This window comes from Pterocles gutturalis, unplaced genomic scaffold, assembly GCF_000699245.1.
Source record: "Pterocles gutturalis isolate BGI_N339 unplaced genomic scaffold, ASM69924v1 scaffold6613, whole genome shotgun sequence".
Taxonomy (NCBI): domain Eukaryota; kingdom Metazoa; phylum Chordata; class Aves; order Pterocliformes; family Pteroclidae; genus Pterocles; species Pterocles gutturalis.
Window position 1 is genome coordinate 41,365 of NW_010120566.1, and position 26,487 is coordinate 67,851.

Genomic DNA, 26,487 nt, shown 5'->3' on the forward strand with positions numbered 1-26,487 from the left:
TCCCTTTGTAGTCATGACTTATCACAATAAGAGCCTTATGAACATGTGCATTTCCCAGACCTATTTTCAGGTGCTTCCATATGCTGAGAGAGCATACCTCAAGACTTGGAAAGAAATGTATACAAATTAAATGAGAAGCCAAAGGAAAAAAAAGAAAAAGAAAGAAACGTCTGCAGGGCATCAGTGGGAGAAAATGTTTAAGCTGTCTGTTATTAACTGCTCAACCTGTTTTATGCTGGATTTCTGCATAATTATGTTACAGAGGAGGGGGGAAAGAACAGATGTTGAATAAAGATTGAAAATAAGAAAATGAGGCTGTTAAAAAAATGTAGTTGTGGTTGCTCTCAGCTAGACATTTTTTGGCAAGACTTTTAGACGGCAATCTATTTCTCAAATTCATTGCCCATTTCTGCAAGATTAATGTAAAACAAAATGTTTCTTTTTAAATCTGATCATTTGAACAATTATACAGCTCCAATAATCCCCAAGTCAGTCTTTCAGAAAGCAGCTGAATGTTTCCTCAAGCAGTTTCATAAATTAGATTAAATGAATATGATATCAGGTCAGAAACTCTATAAGCTCTTTCCACGGGAAGTTGTTGATAGCTTATGTAATTAGCTGTTTTTTTCATGCTTTGCAAATATCCAGTTAATCCATAGAAGATACATTCTTCACAGTCGTTATGGAATAAATGCCACTAAACTGTGTGGATTTTTTTGTCCCTTTTTCTCACACTTGTGTCATGCTTTAAAGCAAACTGAACTATAATTTTTTAAGACTGTCTCATTTTTTCTCCTCTTCGTTGATATTTGCTGGCACCGGGTTTGAATGCATTATGAAATTGCTATCATGATAGAGCTATCTAAAAAAGGGAGCTGAAACTATATGTAGTTACTACACTAAATAATTTACGTTACCACTCCACTGTACACTCCCTTTTACCCTAAGTAGATTATTTACCTCAATAGGTGTTATTCCTGAACTTGTTCTGCACTGGCCCTTAACTAGAAGAATCATGCACTTTCATGCAACTGCTACCGCACTTTTTCAGAGATGGCTCTTCACAATGTTAAGATAAAATCAGAGACTATTTTGGGAGAGGGACTCAGATGTGAAATGAATCCTTTCCCCAATGTTTTATTTTTCTTCTTGTTAACTAAAAATATTTTATTTTTCAAGCATTCCCGACTTTGCTTTCCTTTGCTATCCTCACCCTACATACCATCACAAGTAGACTTCAGTCTGTTGAACTGCTTCTTTCAGGTGAGCAAATACTTCATCTGCTAGCTGTCTTCTCTTGTGATCCAAAATTTACATGTGAGATTATAAAGCTGTGTAGGGTTTGTTTTTTGAAAAGTCTCAGTTTAAAAATCCACAGCTCAGAACTCGATAGACTGTGTTATTTCTTGAAGAGCTTACAAGTAATTTGATGAAGAAACTGCATATTTATATGCATTTTGTATTCAAAGGATTTAGAAAGAAATTTCATCTGTAAAAAATATTCAAAATTGTATCACTATCTTATCCTATTTGCTTTGGTCCTGACAGAGCTTCTAAAAGAAAGTATGTGATTTAGAAGAGGTATAGATGTGAAAAAAAGAGCATGTGAACTTGTGTTACTTTGGGCGTGTGGTGTGTGCATGCACTTTTTCTAGATACATTCTTATTACAGATCCGTACTGTAACGGCAAGTGAATAGCAGTAGCTCAATGTTATAGTATGTTTAATACTGCAACTGCACCATTACCACCAATCTTTATAGGAATGCATGGTTCATGGGTACCAGCACGTTGACGGATCTGTCTGTGGAATCAGAACAAATCTTTCTTATGATTCATTTTTGCCACAGATAAACCATAAAATGAAGACAGCAGATTGATGGAGGTTTAGTTTTTCTGCTCTTGTTTTAAACAGTAGATGTAGAACAGGTTTTTCTATTTTATAGCCTGAAGCTGAACTGTCAACATAAAAGATGTACGGACTTAATACCTGAGAGCTAAGCAGAAGAATTTCTTCCCACTTTTTCTAGAAGAGATTAAACATCACACAATATAGCTCATTATTGCCGAGTGTAAATTTATTGAAAAGGCTGTTTTTGCTAAAGCATAAAATACTTTGTCTTATTATTACCTTTTTTACTAGAAGACACAGACCTCAGCTGAGAATGAAAAAAATTTTCATTTATAATCTTCCTGTGCATATTGTGAGAAATTCTATACCTGACCAAGACCGTAGAGCTTGAAATATTATTTCTGATTTTTGCCTGTGTGAGTGCCTGTGACTGACTCCATCTCTCAGTTGGTGTCATGTAACTGCAGTCAGTATACAATTATGAGTTTATTAAGTCTGTACTTCATGAGAAAAAAAAAAAGAATTGATTACAATATGCAAATTAAAATAACAAAAGCTGATAACTATTCAGGTTTTGTTTAGCTTTGGAGATTAATTCTGTGGTTTATTTTTAGTTCTAGATATTTTTATTCAATGAAAAAGTAAAATTGTGGTAATTTGATATAACCATACATCAGCTATCAAAAAGTATTGTATTACACGTTTTGAAGGAGAAACAGAGGAAGAGAAACGTGAACAGACAAACAGAAAAACAAGATGAGAAACAAAAGACTAAAGAATAAAAAAAGAAAATAAAATAATTTTTCAATAATATATTGCTTTTCACATATTTGGCAATAATTTATGTTTTGTGAAAGCAAACATACTTTTCAGAAGGCATTTCTCTAGTTCATCTCTAGTTCATCTAGTTCATCTAGTTCATCTATATACATATATATTTCTAAAAGGAGATCCTTTAAATGTGCAGAGGATAAAAAGTCCCACTCTCTTCACTTCAGCTCACCTCCTTTTGAGTAAAACCCTGGAGCTGTGGAACAACTTAAGTTAGGACTTAGCTAGAGTCCAGTTTTAGACATCTTTTAAAATTCATCACATTTCTTTTTCCCACAAAGCAAAATTAATTCTTAACTTCAGATTATGGAACTGGTTACAGTTACAAGTTTTTGTTATATATTCATAACAGAACCAATACTGGTAAAACAATCTTAAAGTAAAAATGTTGTCCTGAAATTCATTCTGGTTTAGAGCTAACTGGAGATAACACTCCTTTTGTGTTTCATAACATGTTTTTCCAGATTTGCTTAGTACCAGCTTAAAGGGAAAAAAGTCAAACAAGCAAAGCCACACTTAATACAGCTGAGCTTAACCACAACCGTGGAAATAAGCTAAAAGTTAGGCTTGAAGAGATTTGTGACTTAGTGAGGAAAATAAACTGTTTAAAAGTTGGATTGAGAGTTTTTTATAATCCTTGATTTTATTTTATTTTGTTTTTAATAGGTTTCTTCCTTTAAGTAAAGCAGGTATATACCAGACCTCTTACTGCATGTTTGCTAACATATATTATGTGCATACTTGTAAATTTTTGTTTGCGCTTTGAATTCTTCAGAATGACCTACTGATAAATGATCCACTAAAAAAAAAAAAAAAAAAAAAGTAGAAAATTGCATGCTTAAACTTGCTAGATTTAAAAGTTTGTTGACCTGAAAGTTTATATTTATAGATTTCCCTTGCTTGTGTGGACTGATCTTGGTTGACATTTAAAACTGTATCCAAATAATTGATATTTATTGTGGGCTGAATGTTTTTAATATAGTGCATGCTGGAGAATGGTAAGTCTGAACTCGCAAGTCTGTTTCAGAGAAACAGTTATCAGCAGAAGTATTTATTTAGCTTTCGTCTTTTTTTTTTTTTCCCCCCAAATCTTTGTATTTTGATCTGATAGAAATATGTTTGGGTCTTATGTTTAATTTTGTCCTGTAATCTCTTGAAACTTCTTCTTCCTTGTCCTTTACTCAAAGTGTGAGAGTACAGAAGCTAATCTCAGTTTTTTGAAGTAGCACTAGGAGATCTTTTTCCTTGTGGAAGGAGTAGGAATATAAGCAAGTTAACTTAAATTAGTTCTTTCTTGACTGGTGTAGGAAGATATGGTTTTAATTAATCATGTATGAGTGTGTTGTGTGATGTAACACATCCGGGAACAACAAGCTAGAGTGTGTCTTCCAAGAACCTGCAAAACAGCTTTCTTGAAAACTGCTGTGAAAGAAATAGCATGTCTTTGTAACAAGACTGATTAATCAGAATATGACTTTTCTAACACAGAAACAAAAAGAGTCCAAATAGATGTCATTTCTGCAGCTCTGCTCGTAATCACTGCCAAAATTCTGTGCAAAGTGTCTTGTTATAGAAGACTAATATGTTTTATTTAGGGAAGGGAACCAAGTATTTTCAAGTATTTCTGCCTAAAGATGTTAACTTACATCTATATTTAAATATTGGAGTGCAATTTTGTTCCACATTCATACACTAATTAGCAATAGGATTCAGAGCAACTGTAAATATCTACATTAGCATGTGTACTGTGTTGACTCTCTTAAGTAGGTCTCCATGTGCTATAATGGGATGTTAAACACCTATCCAGCATATGGGTACCTTAGGAGTATGCAAGTGTCAGAATCTAGGGCTATGTTGCACTTACTTTCCTTAGGTCAGTGTAAATGTGTTTACCTGTCTGTGTGAAGAGCAGAAAGTAGTACTGCATGCTGAGTGGAAGTATCTGAGTTAGATCAGTGTCAGAATCAATCTGGATACACTAGTGAGTCTTTTTTAATCAGGCTGATCTACTTCTAAATGAAAAGGTATTTAAACACATTTTACATTGATTTGGCCAGGAAGTGATATTTGAAAAACCTAGCCAATAAGTAGTTTATGGTAGCATTCATGGTCTCCTCGGTGCTTTCCAGACATTTAAGAAAAAAAAAAATTCCTGTGTAGGGAGATCAGTCTTTCAACAACAATTATGGAAAAAAGAATCTGATTTTTTGACACATTTTCAGTTTTTTTTTAGAAATAACTCCATGAAATGACAGTCTGTATCTTCTTGTTTCCCTGATTACCAATAACTTCTGAACCAGTGTCTATCCAAGGATACAGACTTCAGAAACAAGTTTCTACAATTTTGTGGATATAGACAGCTATAATAGACTATGTAAGTGTCCAATATAAGTGGAAAACTGATGTCACAGATTATTAGACACTGAAGACTCCTTACTGAAGAAAGTCATTGACAATGCCTCAGTTACTGAGAAAGCTTCAAGCAGACTGTGCCTTCCAAGAGATGTTACTCAATAATAATAAAAAAAAATTGCAGAAAATGAGCTTTAATTAGTTCCATTGCCCATGGAACTATGCATTATTGTTAGCATGTTATCTTTGCAGACAGTGCAACAGAAATAGTTCTCGTGAACAGAATCAAGTACAGGGAGACTAAGAACCCCGTGGAGAAGAGAGGACAAAACTGTCATGACCAGGAGTATTAGAGGAGCAAAGATGACAGAATGCCAGTGAATGTGCAAAGCTATTCAGAGTTTTGAAAAAGTTTAAATTTCCTTTGATGGAAGGTGGAAAGTCAGAAGATGGAACTGTCAGTGAAATGGCACTCCAGAAATCAGGGACAAACAATCTGACTTCTGAGGCTCTTGAGAGGCTGGCAAGACATTTGATTTGAAAATACAGAAAGAATATACACGCATTTAATGCAGGGGGGAGTTGTCTTTTTCTTTCCCTTCTCATTTTTTAAGCAGACAATTTCTATTTAGATGAAGGATTTAGAGACAGCTAACAGCTCCTCAGCTTCTCCTGAGCTGCTCCCAGGTCCACTTCACAGAACGATGGATTCTGCACACCTCTGGGAGGCCTCCATGAGTGAAAGGGAAAACGAAAACAATACCAGAATGTTTTCAGCATGCTACAGATTTTGCTCCATGCATGGGAGATGAGCAGGTGGTTCTTGGTATAATCATTAATTACTCACAAGTACCACCAGTTGTATTCATGGGACAGGATACACTTCTACGATAGAATAAGATTACAATATATGTCCTTTATAATGCCTTATAGCATGTTGTTAAATTATCCTCTATTTGTGATTCTTTACATGCTTTCTCTCAAGTATGTCTAAAGCGGCTTGTTAAGAGAAAGCATTTTAACAGATGTCCTTGTGCTTTGGGATGAATGCATTATGGATATAGGGTTGTCTTCACACTTCTTAACAATCACCTCTTCTCACCTCTTCATGCAGTGAACACCTCCAGCTTGTTGTCACTGCACTTGATTGCAGCATAGGAGGTTTACAGGGTCAAAGCTTGTCTTGTATCTTTTGTTCCGTCGTGCTAGTCTTGTGAGCTTTACTCTCATGCTTTCCATTTTAGCCTGGATTTTTTCTACCTTTATAATTACCTTTATAATTAATAACAGGGTAATTAAGTACTTTCCATACATTTGTAAGTATGTATTTATAAGACAAATGTATGAAAATGTAGGTATTGTAGACACAGCTCTGTCTCTGTAATGTATATTCAACAATATCCTTGTGAATGTTTATGTATGTGTATGAAGGTGATCTCTGACAAAGTGTCTGTGGGATACAATAAATTGCCTTTGTCCTGTAACTTTGCCAGATTCACCTGCTCCCAATCCACTAGTCTCTTTTGCCAGGATCAGTTCTGCAATTCCAAACCACTATGTACATCAAAGAGACACAATTAAAAAATAAAAATAAAGTGTCAGATAATTATTTTGCAAAGTTTTGGGGAAGGTTGAATTTTCACAGTTGAAATTAATGTCTGCACTAAGAGCAGCTTTTCTGCCACTATTATATGCTCTAGTTCAGGAAGGTGATGCATTCGTGTTTGATTTTAGTCATGTGTGATTCCACTGAAAATGAGAGAACTTGTATATTCTTTCTGAAAGCCTATAAAAAGTGAGAGATTAAAATATATCCTGTAAACAGTTGAGAAAGAAAGTTGCAGCATTTACTCTAGTAAGAGAATAAGGAAGAACATAATAAGATGTTTAAAAAAAATTTTGTCTTTTTCCTGTCCCAAACACTTGACAATTGTCTAATTTTGGTGGGTAGAGAGAGGCTTTAGAAAGGAAAAGTATCTTAAATTCAGGTGTGTTTTAGCACCTAGGCTATTACTACATTTTAAGATAATCCCATGGCACAAGTTAAGGATTTTATCTATATTACAGATCTGTTCTCAGAAGGCTTTACATTCCCCATTGCAGCCTTTGATAATTCAATTAGTCTCTCAAAAAGTTGAGAGTAGCTGATAAATTCACTTTAATGTTAAATCAAGTATCCCAGCAGGTTTCTCTTAATATGATAGTTTCTCAGGGAGCTTAGCTCTGGAGGTGATACCTCCTAAACAGAACTTTCTGCAAGGAATATGTGGGCCTTTGGAGCAGATGAAAAGAACTGTCTGTACCAGCATAGCTTCTCACCATTAATAAAGTTACTTCAGATCGTGACAGCAATCTCATTCAGTCGAATGGCTGTCCATCTAGTTTAATTTAATTTAATTGGCAGCCTTAGGTCCCTCCATGGAACAGATTCCATGAATATGATGAATGATCCTAGGAACAGAGAATGTCATTAAACAAGCTGCATTTAACCCTTCCCTTTAAACACTGTCTTTTGGGATTCTCAAATCCTATTGGCAGACACTGGTTGCTGAATAATAAGTAGGAGGGATTAGCTCGATTTGCATTGACTGTGTCTTTGGAGAATGCTAACAATAATGCCAGTTCTGTTTGTCTGCCTCTAGGAAATGAACAAAGAATATGTTAGACGCAAAAGATGAACAACAGGATTTAGTGTGGTAAATAGATGCATGTCCCTGCAGAAATCAGATGGCAAAGCAGAGAGAGAAAAATCCTAACAAGAAAATGCTGCTTACTGCTTACAAACAGTTGCCCTTAATAAGCAGATTGTCATTGACCTTCCGTGCAGGATTACAGTTTTGGTAGAAGGAAGACTTGAATTTTAGATGTATTCATCCATGTCATCAAAGATGCGTGTTGTCATCATAATCAAGGAAGGCTAACTGTGGTACTGAAAGCTTATAAAAAGAATTATGGAAGTATTTTCCTCTCCAAAGGTAGAAAATAGAAAGCAACAGAAATATATGTTCACTGTGTGATCTGATCTAGGTGTTCCCGCTCCGGCAGGGGGATTGGACTAGATGATCTTTCGAGGTCCCTTCCAATCTCTAACATTCTGTGATTCTGTGATTCTGTCTTGAATACATATTCCTCTCTGTGTGAAATACTTTATTCTGTATTTTTACTCCACTTTGGTTTCCTGTTTGAAATTAAATAGGTAATTATATTCAAGGATAACATTTGCTGATTGTTTTATAAAACAGATTCTTACAGTAAGCAAAATAAATATATTACTTCAGATATGATTTTGTCAAAAAAAAAAAAAAAGATTGCAAACAAGTTAATTTCTAATGAATTATTCCTATGAAAGTTTAGGGAAGACTTTTTACATACACATTTAGTTTTAATATGTGATTTCTTCTCTTGTTTTTTTGACTTGAAAATCAGACTTACGTAATAACTTCTTTTTATTCAGAGAGGTTAACCTATTAAGAATTGGCCTTTATTTTCCCATGCTAGTTTTATATTTTTTCATATAATTTTTTATTATTATTTTCTTTTTAATAGACAGCTTTTTTCCTATCAAAAAAAGACATGCTCTAAATTCCAATATATGTTGTGAATATTAGCCTTACTACTCTGACCAGTATGGCTCTGAAATATTTCTTGAAGTTGTGCAGGTGCAATGAACTGCAGATGAAAATGTTGAAGGCACTTTGTAACTTTGCATCAAGATGCAACTGAATTTATTTGTATATCATGTAGACCAATAGGCTGTAGTGGCTAAATGGAGTTGTGGTAATATATCATGGGAACATTTGATAATGCATATGTACTCTACAGGATCATGGTCATTGGTTTTCAACTTGATTATGTTTAAAGAAAAATTAACTGCTAAATAAGTGTGTCAGCTTTGCAGAGGACTGTGACTGATATTTTATGAACAAAATTGTTGACAGTTTGTGGATCCTTGTTCATCATCCCAGTCTGACTCTCTGAGAAATACTGATTCAACATTGAATCAAAAAGTACATGCTAAATTTAAACTGAGAATGTATTTAAAGAAGGAATATTTGGGTTGATGTTGAAAGCCGCAGGCTTAATGAATGGAAGAGCTCAGTCTTACTCAACCTTTAAAATAATAATTTTAAGGTCAGAATTGTTTCTGAGAATAGAATCAGTGACTGGCAGGGAATTCCAGGTATGCTGCTCTATATCAATAGATTTTATTTTGTCCTTGGAAAGAAGTAACATACTATGATTTACTTTTGGGCATCTCAGATAACTTAAAATCTGACTCCAAAATCCAAGGCTAGCAATTCTGTACTCTCAGTACAGCCAGGTAGGCATGAAAAATCTGGTACATAAATATGGGCTGTGATTCGTGAAGCTCCCTTGCTTTTATTTTCCTAGTTAAGCAAAAACTAAATATATGCTTTGGTAATATTTGCAGAAGATCTGTAGGTTTGAACTGTAGATGAAAACTGGAATTTAGCATCTTTGCAAGCTATCCAGTACTCTGCTGTGTTTATGATTCAGCTAGATTTGTGAGCCAACAGAGCCTGGGCTGCAAAAGCAAGGTATGGCTGGACAGAAGAACTATCAGGAAGGACATTGACTCTCATCCATCCTTGCCTCTAAATTCCCGCAGGAGCTAGGATGGTGTCCTGGTCATACCTAATGTGCCAACTTGCTTTGTAGACAAAATATAGTTGATCAGATGATCTGAATTTCTCTTGCTAAATTTCTGGAAATTAACAAATAAAATAAAATAAAATAAAGTAAAATAAAACAGGCCACTTCACACCATGTCAAACATCTTGCTTGTGTAAAGGTAGCAGCACCTATGTATCAGCAAAGCAACTCCCTGCTAGAGTTCTCACAAGAACTTAGTTGGAATCAGAGTTGTAGCTGCAAGAATGGAGTGGGTCAGCTACAGTTTGCTTCAGTGAAGAGCAGCAGATCCCAATGTGTTCCTTCAAGCATTCAAAATACAGCACTTTGACGCAAATTTTAATTGTGTAAAAAAAATAGTATCTTGGTATAAACATGGTAGCACAGTATTAGGGGAGAAAGAAAGTTGCTTTATTTTTGCAAGAAAATAGCTTGATGCAAAAAATACCAGGAATCTTGATCTGATTAGATACTGAAGGAATATTCTGTGGAAATCCCAGAAGTTACATGTGCATGTAATCACTGAGTTATTAGTTTGCAAGGAGACAATTTTCCTACCAATAGGAGGACGATGTGGATTAGAAGCACATCTTGGAAAAGAGGACCTAATGACACTGAGTTACACAGCTAAATCTCATCTAATTAAACAAGGGAATATTGGGCCCTTAGACTCAAAACAGACAATTTGCTGAGTGCCGAAAAGCTTAAGACAGGTATAGGAAAAGCCAGATTGATGTGCATATATCTCTAAAACATAGGTAGATAACTTCAGGATATCAACTCCATGCAAATTTGGTGAAGATGATTTAGTTTTAGGTAGTCCTGTGAGGAGCAAGGAATTGGACTTGATGATCCTTATAGGTGGGTCTCTTCCAACTTGAGGTATTGGATGATTCCTTGATTCTAAGATAGATAAGCCTATCTGGGAAGTGTTTTAGATCTGAAACCTATCATCGACATACTGAATGGCTTTTTGAATCCATCCTTCTCCATTGCCTCTAGAGAAAGCATAAGAATTCTAGCCTAATTTTAATTACCAAAAATTAGATTATGTGGCTATCTCTGTTTCCTGAATGAGATTATTCTCTCTCTTATAGCTGCTGTAAGGCATCTAATGAAACTAATATTCACTGTCTGAGTCTGCTTCCTGTGGGTTTTTTTTTCTGTCCCTTGATTGACAAGACCTCTCCCTTAAATAAAAGATTAGATGAAAGATCTCTCTGGTTGCAGGATAACAAGGCTTAAACAGGAGGGTTGAAAAAGCTATGGCCTGTCTTCCTGCTCACTAGGAATTTGTGTACATGGTAGGAGGAAATCAGGCTCTTTGGAAGACCTCAGGTGTAGGAATACCTTTTCCTCAAATCCTAAATAGACTTACAGTTGCCCTAGGAAAGACCATGATTTACAGCCTTGCTCAAATAACTAAATTTTGGTAAAAGAGGCACCTTGAGCATATTTCATTTTTGCTATCATGAATTATGTCAGATGTCAAATCACCAGCATTTAAAAATCTTACTTTACAAGAACTAAATTCTGTCTGTTTTCCCAATTAGAAGCATTTTTTTACTTTGCCAGGAGGAACGGGGTGTTGAGATGTACATTGACTTCAAAAGGCCTTCAGTATTAGTTCTATGCAGCCACCTCCGTCTTTTAGAATATTACTGTTCTGTGTGGTCTGCCTAACCAAAGAACAGGGTTTGCCATGCTCTTTGATCTTTTCAAAATACACTGAAATCTGAAATCAAGTGCTTTCCCTGAGTCTTCACTTTGCTGGCAACAGTGAGCTGAATAATGTACTAACATGCAGAGTCCCCCTAATATCACCTAAAAAAGACGTATCTTCAGAATCAGTCCAGCTATGTCTGCCAAATGATTAAATGCTCTGAAGTACAATGTGGATAAAAGAGGGAGGATCAACAATCAAGAAAGGAAAAAAAAAATCCAGAAGAATAAATGGAAAAAGGAATTCCAGCTAAAATAACCTCATTTGACTAAGAGGCTGTACAAAGTGCCAAATGTCATGCTAAGTAAAGAGCACAATCTCTAAAGTTATTCAGAAAGCAGAGCTAAAATATTTTGCTGAGAGCTCTTTACATATATTGCCAATAATGCAAAAATAATTCTACAAAGTCACATATATGCTTTCATTTATTTCTTTTGCGTTAACCACCTAGATTAAAGGTTTTTTACACAGTAATACTAGGGACAATTAAGTCTGTTTAACACAGAGACAAATGCCAGATGTATGCATGCAACAGTTACAGAGGAAGCATATGCATAGTATCAACTGTACAAATAGTTGGGCTCCCTAGGCACTTGACAGTTTTGAAGCTAGGGGAGGGAATGTTTTTATGTTCTAACATTTTCCCTTGGTGGTAGCAAATTAGCTGCCTTGTATCCATCTTCAGCTGGAACTGCAGAGAGTCACTTGAGAGCTTACAAATAAGTTCAGAGCTCCACTCAACTGTTTCTTAGATACCTGCGAATTGGGATATATACCATGCATGTGCTAGAACATATGGACTTAAAAAGAAAGATTTGATTTTTTTTTTTCCTATAAGACAATTTCATTCTTACCTTAATTCCTTGTAGAATTTATTCAAGGTCAGACTGAGCCTTGCTTTCAGATACGGCGTTTGACACACAATTTTTGTCTCCTTGGGAATAAAAGCAATTCTTTTTCTTAAAGAAAAACAAAGCAAAGCTATGTTTTCATTAGAAAATTCACAAGACGTTTTTGAAAAAAACGAACAGTAGATATTGGGGGTCAGTTTTCTCTGCTTCCTATTACCTGTGATGCTAGGAATTCAAGCCAATAATAACTGCGCAGTTCTTTTGCCTTTTCTTTCCACTAGAACAAAAAGGCTGAGAGGAGTAGGACCCATTAAAATCAAGTCATTGTGGAAAACACACATGAAACTTTAAATCAAGTAAATATTATAGTGATAAATTCCAGTAAATGAAAAGGTTTCTTTAAATACCCTGAGAAAGTTAATAATGATCCGTGTCTAGGATAGGTTTTACTGCATTTTATGACACATCTGTCCCATTTCTAGGGGTGTAGTACGTTCATCACCTTTACAGAGTAAAGATTTTCTTATAGGAAGTCAATAGATTAACACAGATGGACATGTTCTGAATCTTTCAGCAGCTTTAAAGGTAGCAGCTGCATCTTTTACTTGCTTTGCAGGAACAATGTTTAACTTATTTAATTCCTCACTGTTGGATTACCTTTGTAGGGTGTTCAGAAAGTTAAGCTGAGGGGACAACTAAGAGAAATTACCCTGGCTGCATCTTAGTTAGCAGTGGTGTTTGTAATTAGCCTTTAGTTCTATCTCCAGGACAAAAACCACACTTTTTACAAGAACATGAGTCAGATGAGGGATTGCTAGAGACTAGAAAAGTAGCTTCTAACAGTTATCAGGCTTGAAAAATGAAGATAGTAGTGAAAACAATGAACACATAATGACAAGATCTTTGGAAACAGTTCCCAAATTACCAGTTTTTTCTATAAGATATGTTTTGTCACATCACAGTACTCTGACATCAATACAAAAGTTGAAGGTATAACAAATGAAAAGATGACAAGTAAAAAGATGACTCTCAGTTGAGCAGCTCAGCTGTTGCAAATAAAAGTAGCAGGAGAGATTTTCTGTATTAGTGTTGTTAATATCTGTAATCACCTTGATCCTTAAAATATAAGAAAGTGGCCTGGAATTTAAGATTTTTGATGAAGGATCTGGGGAAAGGACAATGTGAATATTCTGAAGTCATCTTCAGTAAGTGTCTTTCAGAAATTCGTTTACAGTTCATGGAGAACCTGAAAATGAATCTGTTTACATGTACAATACTTTTTGCCAAACTAGTTGTATTTAGAGAGTCATATTTAAAAAGGCATCCTTAATCTTTCTAATTGATCTAATTAGAGCACTATCCAGGTAGAAAAGATAAGGAGGATAACATTATGAAACTCAAATTCCTAAGAGAATGCTGGTCCTTCATAAATTGGCATAAGGGTAATCCCATTCTGCAAAACCCTTTTGAAGGTGATAATAAAACACAACAACAGCAATCTGCTAGACAATAGTCTAGGGCACCATCTAAAAAAACAATAATTAAAATGCTACTTATCGTAGCATAGGGGAAACTCTACATGAAACTCTTAAATATTTTTTTTTTTTTTCCTAAGAAGATGTTTCTGTATCTGTATGTCCAAGTGAGAGTTTCTTAAGATGTCTGGACAACTTAAGGGTTTTTCTGAGAGCAGCATCAGGAAAAGTGTTCTTCATCCTGTTCTGTCAGATGCATTATACCTCCCATGATGTCCAAACTTTATGACCCATATATGACATCAACCTTTTGAAGCAGAGAATGATACCCAGTGGGCTTTTCCATCTATCAGTATAAAACAGACAAGGTCTTATTATGTCTGGTAAAAGAGATTTTGAGTGTAAATCCAGGCATGCTGGCAGGAATGTGGAGGAAACTACTCTCTTTCACCAAAGTGGCCAGATTTTGAATGGTTCAGCATCCATATAACCTTCAGACACTTTTTGTGAGGCTTTGTAAAGGAAAACAGATAGCATTTGAAAAGCTTTACTGCATTGATTCTGTTTTGGACAAAATCATGTTCCTACACAGAACCTGACAGACTTCCATTCAGGAGAGACTACTTACAGTCGGAATGAAAACAGAGCTATCAAAAGGACATAGAAACAGATTTCTTCAGAAGCCTGTCATGTCTTTCTCCTCATTGGCACCTTCATCAGTCAATGTTTGTAAGCAAGTTGTCATATCCAAATATGAAACAAGTTTACAAAGCAAAAAGCTTGGTGCCTTCTAATTAAACGTTTGTATACTGAAACAACTGGCAACCAGTGAGGAAGGTTCACTGATGTAATACATAGCTAACATTGGTGGCTTGACGGTATGACAGTGGACATAGCTTCTTTAAATTATGGAGCTTTTATATTTGTATTTTCAGGAAATGTCAATAATATAATTATATTTTCATTAATGTTGTCTTTCATTCCTATTAATTGCTTTTGTTAGTCATAATCACTTGTTACCTCTCGTCTCTAACTCTACAATCTATTAATATTTGTATAGGATGCCACACAATGGACTGGATTCCTAAACATTGTCACAGTGCAATATACAGTGTTAGTATTTAGTAAATATTACAAATTAGATACGGAAATTATTGATATTGTAATTATGACTAACCATAAATCTAGTAAAAAAGAATAGGAATGTCATGCAAAATGTGCAAATGATTACACAAATTCAGTTAAGTTTCAGATTTATGAGTCATTGCATTTTTAGGTGCCAGTACTGAAACAATCCCACTGTAAAATCTGTGGAACTGCCTTGATCAAGAGGAGGACAATGTGTTATATTAAAAATGCTCTTTCTAACAGATCCACAAGCCTGTTCTCTTCTGCTAATTACCACAGTTTTGTTTCTCTTCTTTTCCAGGAAGCAGCTTTCGGGCTCTACAACAAAGATTTACTGAAAGATTTACTGTTTAAAACTATGAATTTGTCAGATTACTAAAGTTTCCCTGTAGCTTCTCCACTAAGTGCACAGCTGGCATAGCTAGCCCTTGTACATTTCCTGCCTACAGCCCTGGGCTAGGAGGAGTTTTTTATGATGGGATGGGGAAGAGGCCAAAATATCTTTTCATGACTGTCATATGGTCTTTTTACTGCAAAGAAAGATAAGTGCCAGTCTGAATTACAGGCAAAGATTGGAAAGCAAAACTGGGTGTCCATTCTCAGCCTTTCCTCTTTCTCCTCTGATAGGAAGAAATGAGATGCCCTTTTTACTAGTCAGATATTTTCAGTTCACTGCCAACTATAAAATTCTGTGTTCGTAGCTTTGAAAAGCACAGTGAAAAATTTCAAGGGCCATGAGCTGTGCCATGGCCACAGACAGAAACTGTTTTTCTGCTGTAGAAGTTTTGACATGGTTGTGAATTTTGGAAGCAGAGCCTATCCCTGTCTGTGACTCACAGGTCTGATTTGCCTCCAGAACAGCAAGGCAGAGGCCAAAGACCCATTGTTGGGATCTGTGGACCAGCTCGCTGTGAGGATGGAAAATTTTCAGGTAATAGAAATGTTTTCTTGCTCTTTCACTGTCTTTAAATAAAAATATATGATTGCTATTAAATCGTAAACATGAATTTAAAGCATACTTCCGTAAGAAAAATGTTAAATGTTCTGCAGTGCTTGATATCATTCTGCGATATTCCTCCAGTATTTATGGTTTAGGACAAATGTGAACTAGAATTAAATCCAGAAGTTCATCAGCTTTTTATTGCTTTCAAAGTGTTTTATGCCATGTCAATATAAAACAAAAACATTCTCTTTATCCTATGTCTAGAAAACAAGCAAAAAAAAACAAACAAAGAAACAAAGGAAAAAACCCAAAACCCCAAAACCAGCAACAGGGAAACTCTATGTAAGGACTATAGACCTCAGAAGCTTGTAGTTATAATGCTAGAAGACCACGACATCCAAGTGGTTTAAAAAAGTGGCAGTCCATTCTCATTTTACTGCCAGTCAGTTTGCTAATCTGAGCTACATAATTGTTTTGCCTAGCTGAAAGGAGCCTTTAAACAGACAAGCCAATGTAAATACTCAGATTGGAGACAGCTCTGCTTAATAGCAGCAAGCATGTGTATAGAAGTATTTGTTTACCTCTGCTCATTTATGTCAAAATCAATTGTAATTAAACAGGAATCTAACCACATAAGTAGTACTTTAGCTGATTGTTCTCATCAGAAGTGTCATATAGCCCCAGTGTTTAGGACATGTCAAAGCAGCCCATTATTTTTCTCCTGTAATAAATACCTACTTATAGTCTTTTCAGTTCCTTACTAAAGGTAATTGCCTATCTTGAATAAGAAAGTAAGACACTGTTTCATATCAATTCTGTGAGGTTTTCTAGTAATATTACAGGAATTACTGAAGTTTTGGAAGGCAGAGTTATTTATATTCTCTATTAGATATTAGATGCCATTTATTATCCATATGTTTGCACATATGTACAGAAAATACAGATCTTTCATATCTATGCAAGGTATCAAAATACATAAAACATATTTTATTAATCTAAAGCAAGTACTGCTGGTTTGTTTTTTATGTAGTGTGTTTATGCTTAGACCAGAGAAATATAAACTACAGAGGATTTTATACCTTGTTTCATTATTGAGTTAATTCTAAATGGAAACATTTTCAATAATGAACACAAATTCACAGCATCAAGAATGAAATGAATCTACCTAATAGGGAAGCCAGCATGAACTCCGTGCATGCATGCAAAGACGGATCTTTGTCTTTGTAATGTGCAACAAAGGTCAGAAAACATGCGTTACTGTTTACCTTGTAACACAATGAAAAACAGAGCATTTCAAGAGTGAAGGTAGATCTTATGAGCAGGTTGAAGCTGCATGGTTCAAAAAGAAGGAGACTTAAATTTTGGAGTGGGTCCTCCAGTATATTATTCCTTTGGAGCTCTTAGTTGACATCCTTTCCAGACAACTGAGTCAGCCAGTGAGCCATCTCTGGCAATTAATGCTTTATTTTTTAGCTTCCATATTTATAGAAAATAAGGGAAAAAAAGTTAATTAGAAAGAGGTGTTTATGTGATAGTAAAAACTAGGCATCACCCGTGAAAGAATTAAAAAAAGATAAATAAGATACCTGAAAGATAGGCTAGCATTTCCTAGGACAATAAAAAATAACAAAAACTACTGACATTTAAAGTACTCAGTACTATTCATGTACTTATCTGGCTGTATTCTTATTTAGCCTTCATTAATGAACATATGGTAAAGCAAAGCTACTTTTTTTTTTATAATTTTTGAGTAAAAAGTTCTTAGAAAAGTATTTGAATGACCATTTACCAGGTCAAATGTTATAAATCATAATTCTACAAACAGTGTCTGCCTTGTTTAACTTCAAATACAGTTTGATAACAGCATTTATAAGTTTGGGGAGGAAAATTATTTTCTGGGTCTAGATCTAGGTCTAGGTATATGTCCAGACTTGCGTATAGGGGAAATCAGATTTTAGTATATGTGTATGTACATATATTTACATACATATGTACATATATATAAATGCATCTATGTGTGTGTGTATATATATATATATACATAAAGTCTGCTTTCCCCTGTACACAAGTCTGGACATCTACTGTTACATTATATGGAATACTTTGATACAGAGTATAGTATTCTTCATCTTATACTACATGAAATGTTTCTTGAAAATTTTTGTATGCTGATGTTTTATGTACATGAATTGTTTACTTTTCATTTGCTATTCTGCTTTGTGTGTATGTGTCATTTAAATATTTAAAGTCCAATTACATTAGAAAAAATATTGTATTTATTAACTCAGTTTGGCTACATTGAGTCACTGTTTAAAAAAACCTTGAGTTTCTTCTTTGTTATCATTATGCAAATTTCATATAATTAGTGAGTCAAACTAAGATATCTCAGTTTTAGCCATCAAAAGGAGCAAGCTATCTAAAGCATTAATTGATTAACTTTATAGTGCAATATAGTTAGGGTGAAATCAGTACCCATATTTAATTTATTTCACAATATTTATGAGGAAGACATTGGAAATAAAAGATAGCACTATAAAAGTTTCTTTTGCTTTAAGCTTGCTACAGAAATCGGATATTAAATATAGCTCCTCTGGTAATATGAATAAAATATGTAAGATACATCTTATGTTGCACCAAAATACATACCTTGCATTGCATTTTGTATGTTGCCAACATAACTTTATCCTACAGCATCTTAAATTTCTGTCGAGCACTCAGTTCCTATCTAGGTGACTATTGTTTCCAGGTAGCTTGTTTCCTTTTCTTTCTATGGCCGATAATTTAGCAGTTCTATTTTAGTATATGTTCTCCCCTAAGTGCATAAAGCATTTCTGACTGTTTACCCTTAAAGCTCCAGAGAGTCAGGAAAACCTCTAGGCTGCTTCTGTTTATTGCACACACTTGCACCGTTAAGGGTTTATTTTCAACAGGAGGGACAGAAGTATAAAGACTGATGGTGCATATCACTCTACCAGCACATCTTGCTGTACGGCACAGTGTATGACCTATTTTACGTATATGTATTTATATGTTTACCTTTAAAGTGATTCTGTTTCTCTCATACATACTAATTTGGCCCTTGGTGGTGATAGTTCACTTTGTGTTTATAGTTTCTGCTGCTAGTACAAAAGTGACTGTTTGATTTTCTTCACTGTCTGCTAGCTGTAGCAGGCAAAATTACAGGCTAATGGTGAGACGAGCAGCTTGTAATGTATGATAATCAATACTCAAAATCCGTTTCCTATGATGTGACATAAAAGAATGAAGTGAAAAGACACAGATTTTCAAGACTAGAGTAACAAAGCTCATGCAATGCAGGTGGTTTTCACTTCAAGGTCATTCAGCATTTGTTTCTTCCTTTCTGGCTTCATATTTAATTCAGTCACTGCTATGATGCCCAGGGAGCAGAAACGGAAAGTTAGTCGATACTGTATGAATGCAAGTATAAAAACTGCTTTAGCAAATACAGGAAACGAGAAGGGGAAGGAAGATATGGCATGCAATTTATATAACAAATATATGCTGTATGATATATATCTTTTATTAGAGATTGCCAGCAAACTTTGTCTTTTTATTGGCAGTAATGAGCAATGTAAATACTGTGTAAGAGTTATCCTCACACCCAGTGTATGTGTATGCACATGCATAAACGCTAAGAACTTAAAATCTTAGAACATGGTTATAACAAAATTAACCTAACCAGTCCTGAAAATCTCAAAGCATAGTTTTTGGCAACAAACTGAGTAACTAGTGTAGTTAACTTATATCCAGTGGCTGAGAACTTCTCTGATCTTTACCTTTCATCTCAAGTTTGTGCATTTCAATTTCAGTTCAGGGAATAATTTTATTATTTTTTTAAAAAATAAATACAGTTCAGTTCATTTTTAGAATGAGACAGTGTCAAAATAGAATTTCACTGTTGTATGCATATATATATATGTTGTCAATGTAGACAGCAGAGAATTGTATATAATTTATTTATTTAATTTAATTATTTAATGTATTTTAAGATACTATGACACAACTACTACCTAAAAGGTGAAGGGAGTTCCTCTTCTAGAGATGGTCTTTTTGTGGTTTAATAAAATAAGCTGTAATGTATTGAAATCTTCCCAGTGGTGCTCAATGGTGTTCTCACAGTACACTCTTGACACATTAAGTGTGGTTATAAAGGTTTACAGGAAGTGATACTTGTGAGAAAGAAAGGAGCAAAGAAGAGTCCTGTTTTGATGGAATAATTGAAAAGAGAGAGCGGCAGAGAGAGGTGTTGGTCCATTGATTGTGCAGTTCTGTACATTTTATGGTGGCTAACATGCAGCATGTTTTTATTTTCAACTTTTGTTAAAAAGGGACCAAAGACATTTACAAAAAAATCATGCAAAGGATAGTAAAGTTTACAAAATAAATCAGTTAGTTGGAAAGCTGATTAATTACTTAGGGACACCTTTAAAAGTACCAGAAAACATTTACTCAGCATTGTCATGCATTCCATTTAAGAGAAACATAATTTTAGATATGGTTAGAGAAAATCCTAAGCAAAACACCTCTTATTTCTCCTTACTTATATAGGTTCACTTTTGAAGATAGAGGCTGAGCTTGCCACGAATCTACTCTGTAGGATTAGCAGGAAGATAAAAAGAACAAAGTTAATAGCATGTATTTGCAAAATCTAAAGTTCTACAATTAACATCAAAAGGGTTGCACTTGGAGCTTTTTTTGTTTGTTTGTTTATTTCTGTTGTATTTCTGTGAGAAAACATAATCAAACCTGGCTAGTATTAACTATTGCTCAACCCATGGAAGCTTGGAGCCTTCCTCTCCAATGCTCTTGCCCCATTGCCCCATGTGTCTTTAAAATATTGTGGTTTGTTTTTTTCTGTGGAGTTTTATGTTTTCCTTTTTTTTTTTTCTTTTTTTTTTTTTTTTTTGGAAAGAGAGTAGCAGTTTCACTTGGCTGTTTTAGGCAGCAGTTTTTTGATGCTGTAGAGTCTCTGGAAAACCAGATACAGAGAACTTTAGTGGAGGTGAAATAATGAGTGGAATGAGGTGTATAGCAATGCCCTTTATTTGTATGGCTCCCTTTTCATTAAGCAATTGTCACTACATATATTGTGTCTATGGTTATGCATACCAATGTCATCTCATTCAAGGGAAGTAAAATCAGACACCACAAACTTAAATCTCTTTCTTAAACTCTCTGCAGTTCATAGAATCATGGAGTCATAGAATAGTCTGAGTTTGAATGGACCATGAAGATCATCTAGTCCAAACCCCCTGCAGTAAGCAGGGACATCTTCCAGTAGATCAGGCTGCCCAGAGTTCCATCCAATCTGATCTTGAATGTTTCCAGGGATCCTGGGCAACCTGTTCCACTGTTTCACCACCCTAAGCGTCACTGTGTTACAGTCCCAGGGTTGGGGTTCTCTTTTACTCTTGCTTTTCATTATAATAATTCTAATTTTTATTGTACACTAAAAACAACATGCAGCTTACTTTTCGTTAGAGGACATTGAATGGTTTGGGTTGGAAGGGACCTGGAAAGATCATCTAGTCCAACACCCTTGGGCAGGAATATCTTTCACTAGATCAGGTTGTTCAAAACCCTGTCCAACCTGACTTTGAAGTCTCCCAGTGATGGGGCATCCACAGTTTCTCTGGGCAACCTGTTCCTGTGTCTCATCACCTTCATATTAAAGAGTTTCTTCCTCATGTACAATCTAAATCTACCCTCTTTCAGTTTATGCAGCCCAGGATACAGTTGACTTTCTGGGCTACAAGTGCACATTACTGGCTCACGTCCAATTTTTCACCAAACAGTATCCCCAAATCCTTCTCAACAGGGCTGCTTTCAACCTATTCATCCCTCAGTCTGTACTGATACTGGTGATTTCCCTGACGCAGGTGCAGGACCTTATACTTGACCTTATTGAACTTCACGAGGTTTGCATGGGCCCACCTCTCAAGCCTGTCAAGGCACCTCTGGATGGCATCCCTTCCCTCCAGTGAATCTGTTGCACCACTCAGCTTGGTGTGATCTGCAAAGCTGCTGAGATTGCATTCAATCCCACTGTCTAAGTCGTTGATGCAGTTATTAAATAATATTGGTCCCAGTGTGGACCCTTGAGGGATACTACTTCTTACTGTTTTCCACTTGTACATTGAGCCATCAACTGCAACTCTTCAGATGTGGTCATCCAACCGATTCCTTATACATCTAACAGTCCATCCATCAAACCTGTATATTGCCAATTTTCCAGCAAGAATACTGTGGGGGACATTATAAAAGACCTTACAGTAGTCTAGGTAGATGACATCTGTAGCTCTTCCCTTGTCCACTGATGCAGTCACTCTCTTGTAGAAGGCCACTAGATTAGTCAGACACAATCTGCCCTGGGTGAAGCCGTGTTGTCTGTCTCAGATCACCTCATTGTCTTCCATATTTTTTGACATGTCTGCCAGGAAGATCTGTTCCATGATCTTACCAGGCACAGAGGTGAGGCTGACTCACCTCTATGAATTTTGTATTTAAAACCTTGAATTTTGTATTTAAAACCTTTCTGTTACATTCCTTTCCTCAAAAATCACTGTGTGTTCTCTCCCTGTACCTCATTCTTTCTCGTTTTTGTTATTTGTTCAGAGCTTACACCATTCTTAGATTTTGAACTCTTCAAGGAAGGGAGCCTTTATACAGAGTGACACTTTTTCACAGAATTATATCATTAACAAGTATCAGTTCTGAGTAAATTATCTCACTCTGATTTAACAGATCATTGTGACATAACACAATTTTATTTAAATTTGAGTCCCATTTATTCACGTCTTTTTAGAAATGTGAACAGTCAAAGCTGTTTACACTATTGGATTCTCATAGACTACATTTGGTGGGTTTTCTGTGACAGGTTTTTGCATTGCAGCTGTCCATGAATCTGGTGGTGATATTATAAGGTTACTAGGAATTTATTTTCTATTTTAGAAGTATGATGATTACTTAAATTTTCCCTGTCTTTGGGTCAACAAGTTTGTTCTGTTGTTCTTAATACCTACTCCACATTAAATAAATTTAAAAGTATAAACATAGTTTTGTCTAGCTGGAATTCCAGGCATTTTAAAAATACAAAATTCCTCAAATAAAATGAATATTTGAACCCATCTGCCCATTTTGTGGAAGAAAATGCTTAATAGCTAAAGACCAGTGTATATCTGATCAAAACCTAGAGATGAAAGAAAAAGAAAGCAAATTGGATCAGAGTTGTGTTTTACTAAAAAATAGATTTAAGGGATATTTCTGGAATTTTTGTTATCCCTGACATTGGGTTAGAGTCATGTGTACAATTATAAAATTTTAAATGGTAGCCCAAACATATTGTATTAGTTTAAAATGACAGACAAGCTAAGGTTTTTAAAGCATAAAGTTTTCTTTATGTCTTTGAATTGTAGAACAGGAAGTATCAAAAATTTATGTTCTAAAAATACAGTAAATAAAAAAAATATTTAACTATATTCTTTGAAAGAAATAAGAACATAGAAATCCTATCTGAAAACATTATCAGTTCAAATAATGTGTCACGGTTTGTCATTCTTCCAAATTGCATGTATTGAGCAAATCCATTTTCACTTACTTGCACCAAAACAAAAAAGGGAAAAACTGATTGTATGATCCATACTTATGTTTAATAAAATTGCAATATGCACTTTTTGACAAGCTTGTATTTAATGCATATTGATGGAAAATTCTAGTTCCCTGTTCTCAAAAGTCTTTTTAAGAAAACCTTTTTATTTTGTAACTGTCACACAACCTAACAATTATAAACGAATTGGAGGTGACAAAAATGAAAAGCCAGCTTGCTGATTTTTATGAAGTGTTTGTATTTCCAGAAAGGCAGTCATTGCTCAGTTATTTGATTTGAAAAATTAATCCTGATAATGCCTTTTGAGTTCCTTAAGTACTGTTCACTCTTTTCTACAATGAGTTTTACAGAACAAAGCCTAACAGATTTCTACAGCAGATTAGTTTACAGATGAAGCTCAGTTCCACCGAGAATGATTCTCTAATGACCCCTTTATACTTCCATTGGGTTGTGTGAGTGCTTTAATACCTAGAGAACAGAGTTAAATAAATCTATTGTCTCAACTAGCAGGTTTAGGCAATTCTTCTCAAATATTTTAATTATAGCTTCTGCTTTTGCTCCATAATTAAGAAACCAGATGTCAAGTAAGCTCATCAAATGTTGATCATAGTCTATCCATTAGTTTAAAGAAATTCACTTATAATTAGAGTTTTTTCTCTTTCTCCTTTGTTTTACAGAGCAAGAAGAATGTGTTAACTGCACAGATGAATGCAGAGTGCTTGGTCATTCTGACAGGTGTTGGATGCCACAGTTCCCTGCAGCCAGTCAGGCTGAGAATGCAGATTATCGCACAAATCTCTTTGTACCCACAGTTGAAGCTAATGTTGAGACTGAGACATATGAAACTGTGAATCCTACTGGGAAAAAGACTTTTTGTACATTTGGGAAAGACAAGAGAGAGCACACTATTCTCATTGCCAATGTTAAACCTTACTTAAAAGCCAAACGTGCCCTGAGTCCTCTGCTTCAGGAGGTTCCCTCAGCATCGAGCAGCCCAACCAAGACATGCATTGAGCCTTGCACCTCAACAAAAGGACCACTGGATGGTTGTGAAGTGAAATCAGGAGCCTTGGCTGAACCAAGCAGCCAGTACTTGTCAAGTGACAGTCAGTATCTATCGCCTAGTAAACAGTCAAAAGACACTCCCTTCATTGCATCAGATCAGATGGCTAGGGCCTTCACAGATGGGCATTCCCGAGTGAGCCGAGACTCGAGTGAGATGGACTCTGTTCTGGAGCAGTTAGACCGTTCAGCCCGGGATCTAGGCAGGGAGTCAGTGGATGCCGAGGAAGTTGTGAGAGAAATAGACAAGCTTTTGCAGGACTGTCGGGGAAGTGACCCTATGGCCGTCAGAAAGTGAGGGGGAAAATAAGGACAGGCTGGCAGTTACGTTCCTCTTCTGCTGATTAAAAGTAAACAAATAAATAATTCCCCTGGTTGTAACAGATTTACAGGAATGAAGGAAGACCAATGCTGCTTTAAGGCTTTTACTGAACATCTGAAGTGCCCACAAGTATGTTCTTTTCACTGCTCTTTCTTTTTGACAGATAACACTGGTTTCATTTTGACCAAACTTTCATTAGGACAGAGTCAAGTACACTAAGAACAAAACGGAAGAAGCAAAGACGGTGCCATTTTGACAATCTGATAGGAAAGTGTGAGAAAGGTGGAATGGAAATACATCTGATACTTTAAGACTGTCCTCAACAGCTGATGCTGACTTTACTGTTTACGTAAAAACCCCAAGAAAAACAGGGTTGAATAATTCTGATCTGTGGTGGATTTCCAGCACTCACCACAGGCTTCTACTGAAAGTCCTAAAAAGAGTTATTGTAGTAGTTCAAGTGACACCAAACATTAACATTCATCTGTGGTAAACATTTATGTACAAAGTTATCTGCCACAAATATGAAAAAAAAAAAAAAAGAAAAGAACAAGAAAACAGAAAAACCCTATTCCAGATCATTATTCAACAAAACATATCCTGATCATTAGTAAAACACTTCATATCATATTAAGGTTAAATGTAAAGTGATACAGTCCATCTTGTCCTGCACACACATAAGCTAATTCACTCGATAAAAAAGAAAAGAAGATTTTAATATCTATTTAGCGTTTTAGTGTCCAACAAAGCTATAAATAGTTAGTGGTAAGTTTTAAAGAAACTGAAGTGAAATAAAATTTGAAAAAAAAATAGTTACCTTTAAGGGTAATACACAAAAGAAATTAACATTATTAACACTTTTTTTATTCATTTGTGGACACTAAAATAGCTCAGGAAAGTGCAAATGTCTTAGACATCCACACAAATCACAAGATCATTTAAATGTGCAAATGTAAGAAGATTCAGTGTGTTTACATCAAATTACATATTTTTATTGATTTATTGCAGATTCAGTGCATATGAGCCAAATTGTTGAGTGTATAAGAGCTATATTGTGTATTTTATTAAATTAATATATAGTTGTGTTGCAAAAATATTTGGGCTTATATTGTAAATGGCAAGTGTTGCCTCAGTAGCTGTCGAACTCTATGAGTTTTGTTTTTTCCTGCTTCCTTTTCCCCATGGATTGTGGGAAGCAGCGCCTCAGAGCAAAGTCTCTTGTTTAATGTATGGTCTACGAAGTACTGCAGTACATAATCTGTTCAAAATGTGTTTGAGTGAGCTGATGGAGCTAACTGAACGGCCTACAAATACATCCATCAGTCATGGTTAAAGTCCTTGTAGAAGCTTCTATTGCAAACCCATGTTTAATAACAAAAATTACACTCAAACCAACATCTGGAACCTCTTTGTTTTTTTTTTTTTTTCCACCAAACACATGCAGCCAAACTGTTTAATGTAGGATATTTGCTTGACTTCTTAAGAGATGCCACCATTTTCAAAGTTTTACTAATAACTTCACAGAGCTGAAAAACATGTAAATGCCAATGTGGCATGGGCAGAATTTTATTTGACTCTTGAGCATGTGAAATTCCTTACTGCAGTTCTAGATATACACTGTTTATTTGTAAGGGTTTTTAGTTCAGTTTTCATTTGTTCTGAAAAGCAT

The 26,487-nt window shown here is 35.3% G+C and overlaps 1 protein-coding gene across 1 annotated transcript in view; it reads left to right on the forward strand.

Annotated features, from left to right (window-relative positions):
- The window catches only part of LOC104464292 (protocadherin-17-like), a 59,943-nt gene extending 34,603 nt beyond the window's left edge, over positions 1 to 25,340 (forward strand). The window contains exon 2 of the mRNA XM_010076955.1: positions 24,112 to 25,340. Coding sequence (XP_010075257.1) covers positions 24,112 to 24,794 — 683 coding nt within the window. The 3' untranslated portion in view covers positions 24,795 to 25,340. The remainder of the gene's footprint in view (positions 1 to 24,111) is intronic.
- The last annotated feature ends 1,147 nt before the right edge of the window (positions 25,341 to 26,487 follow it).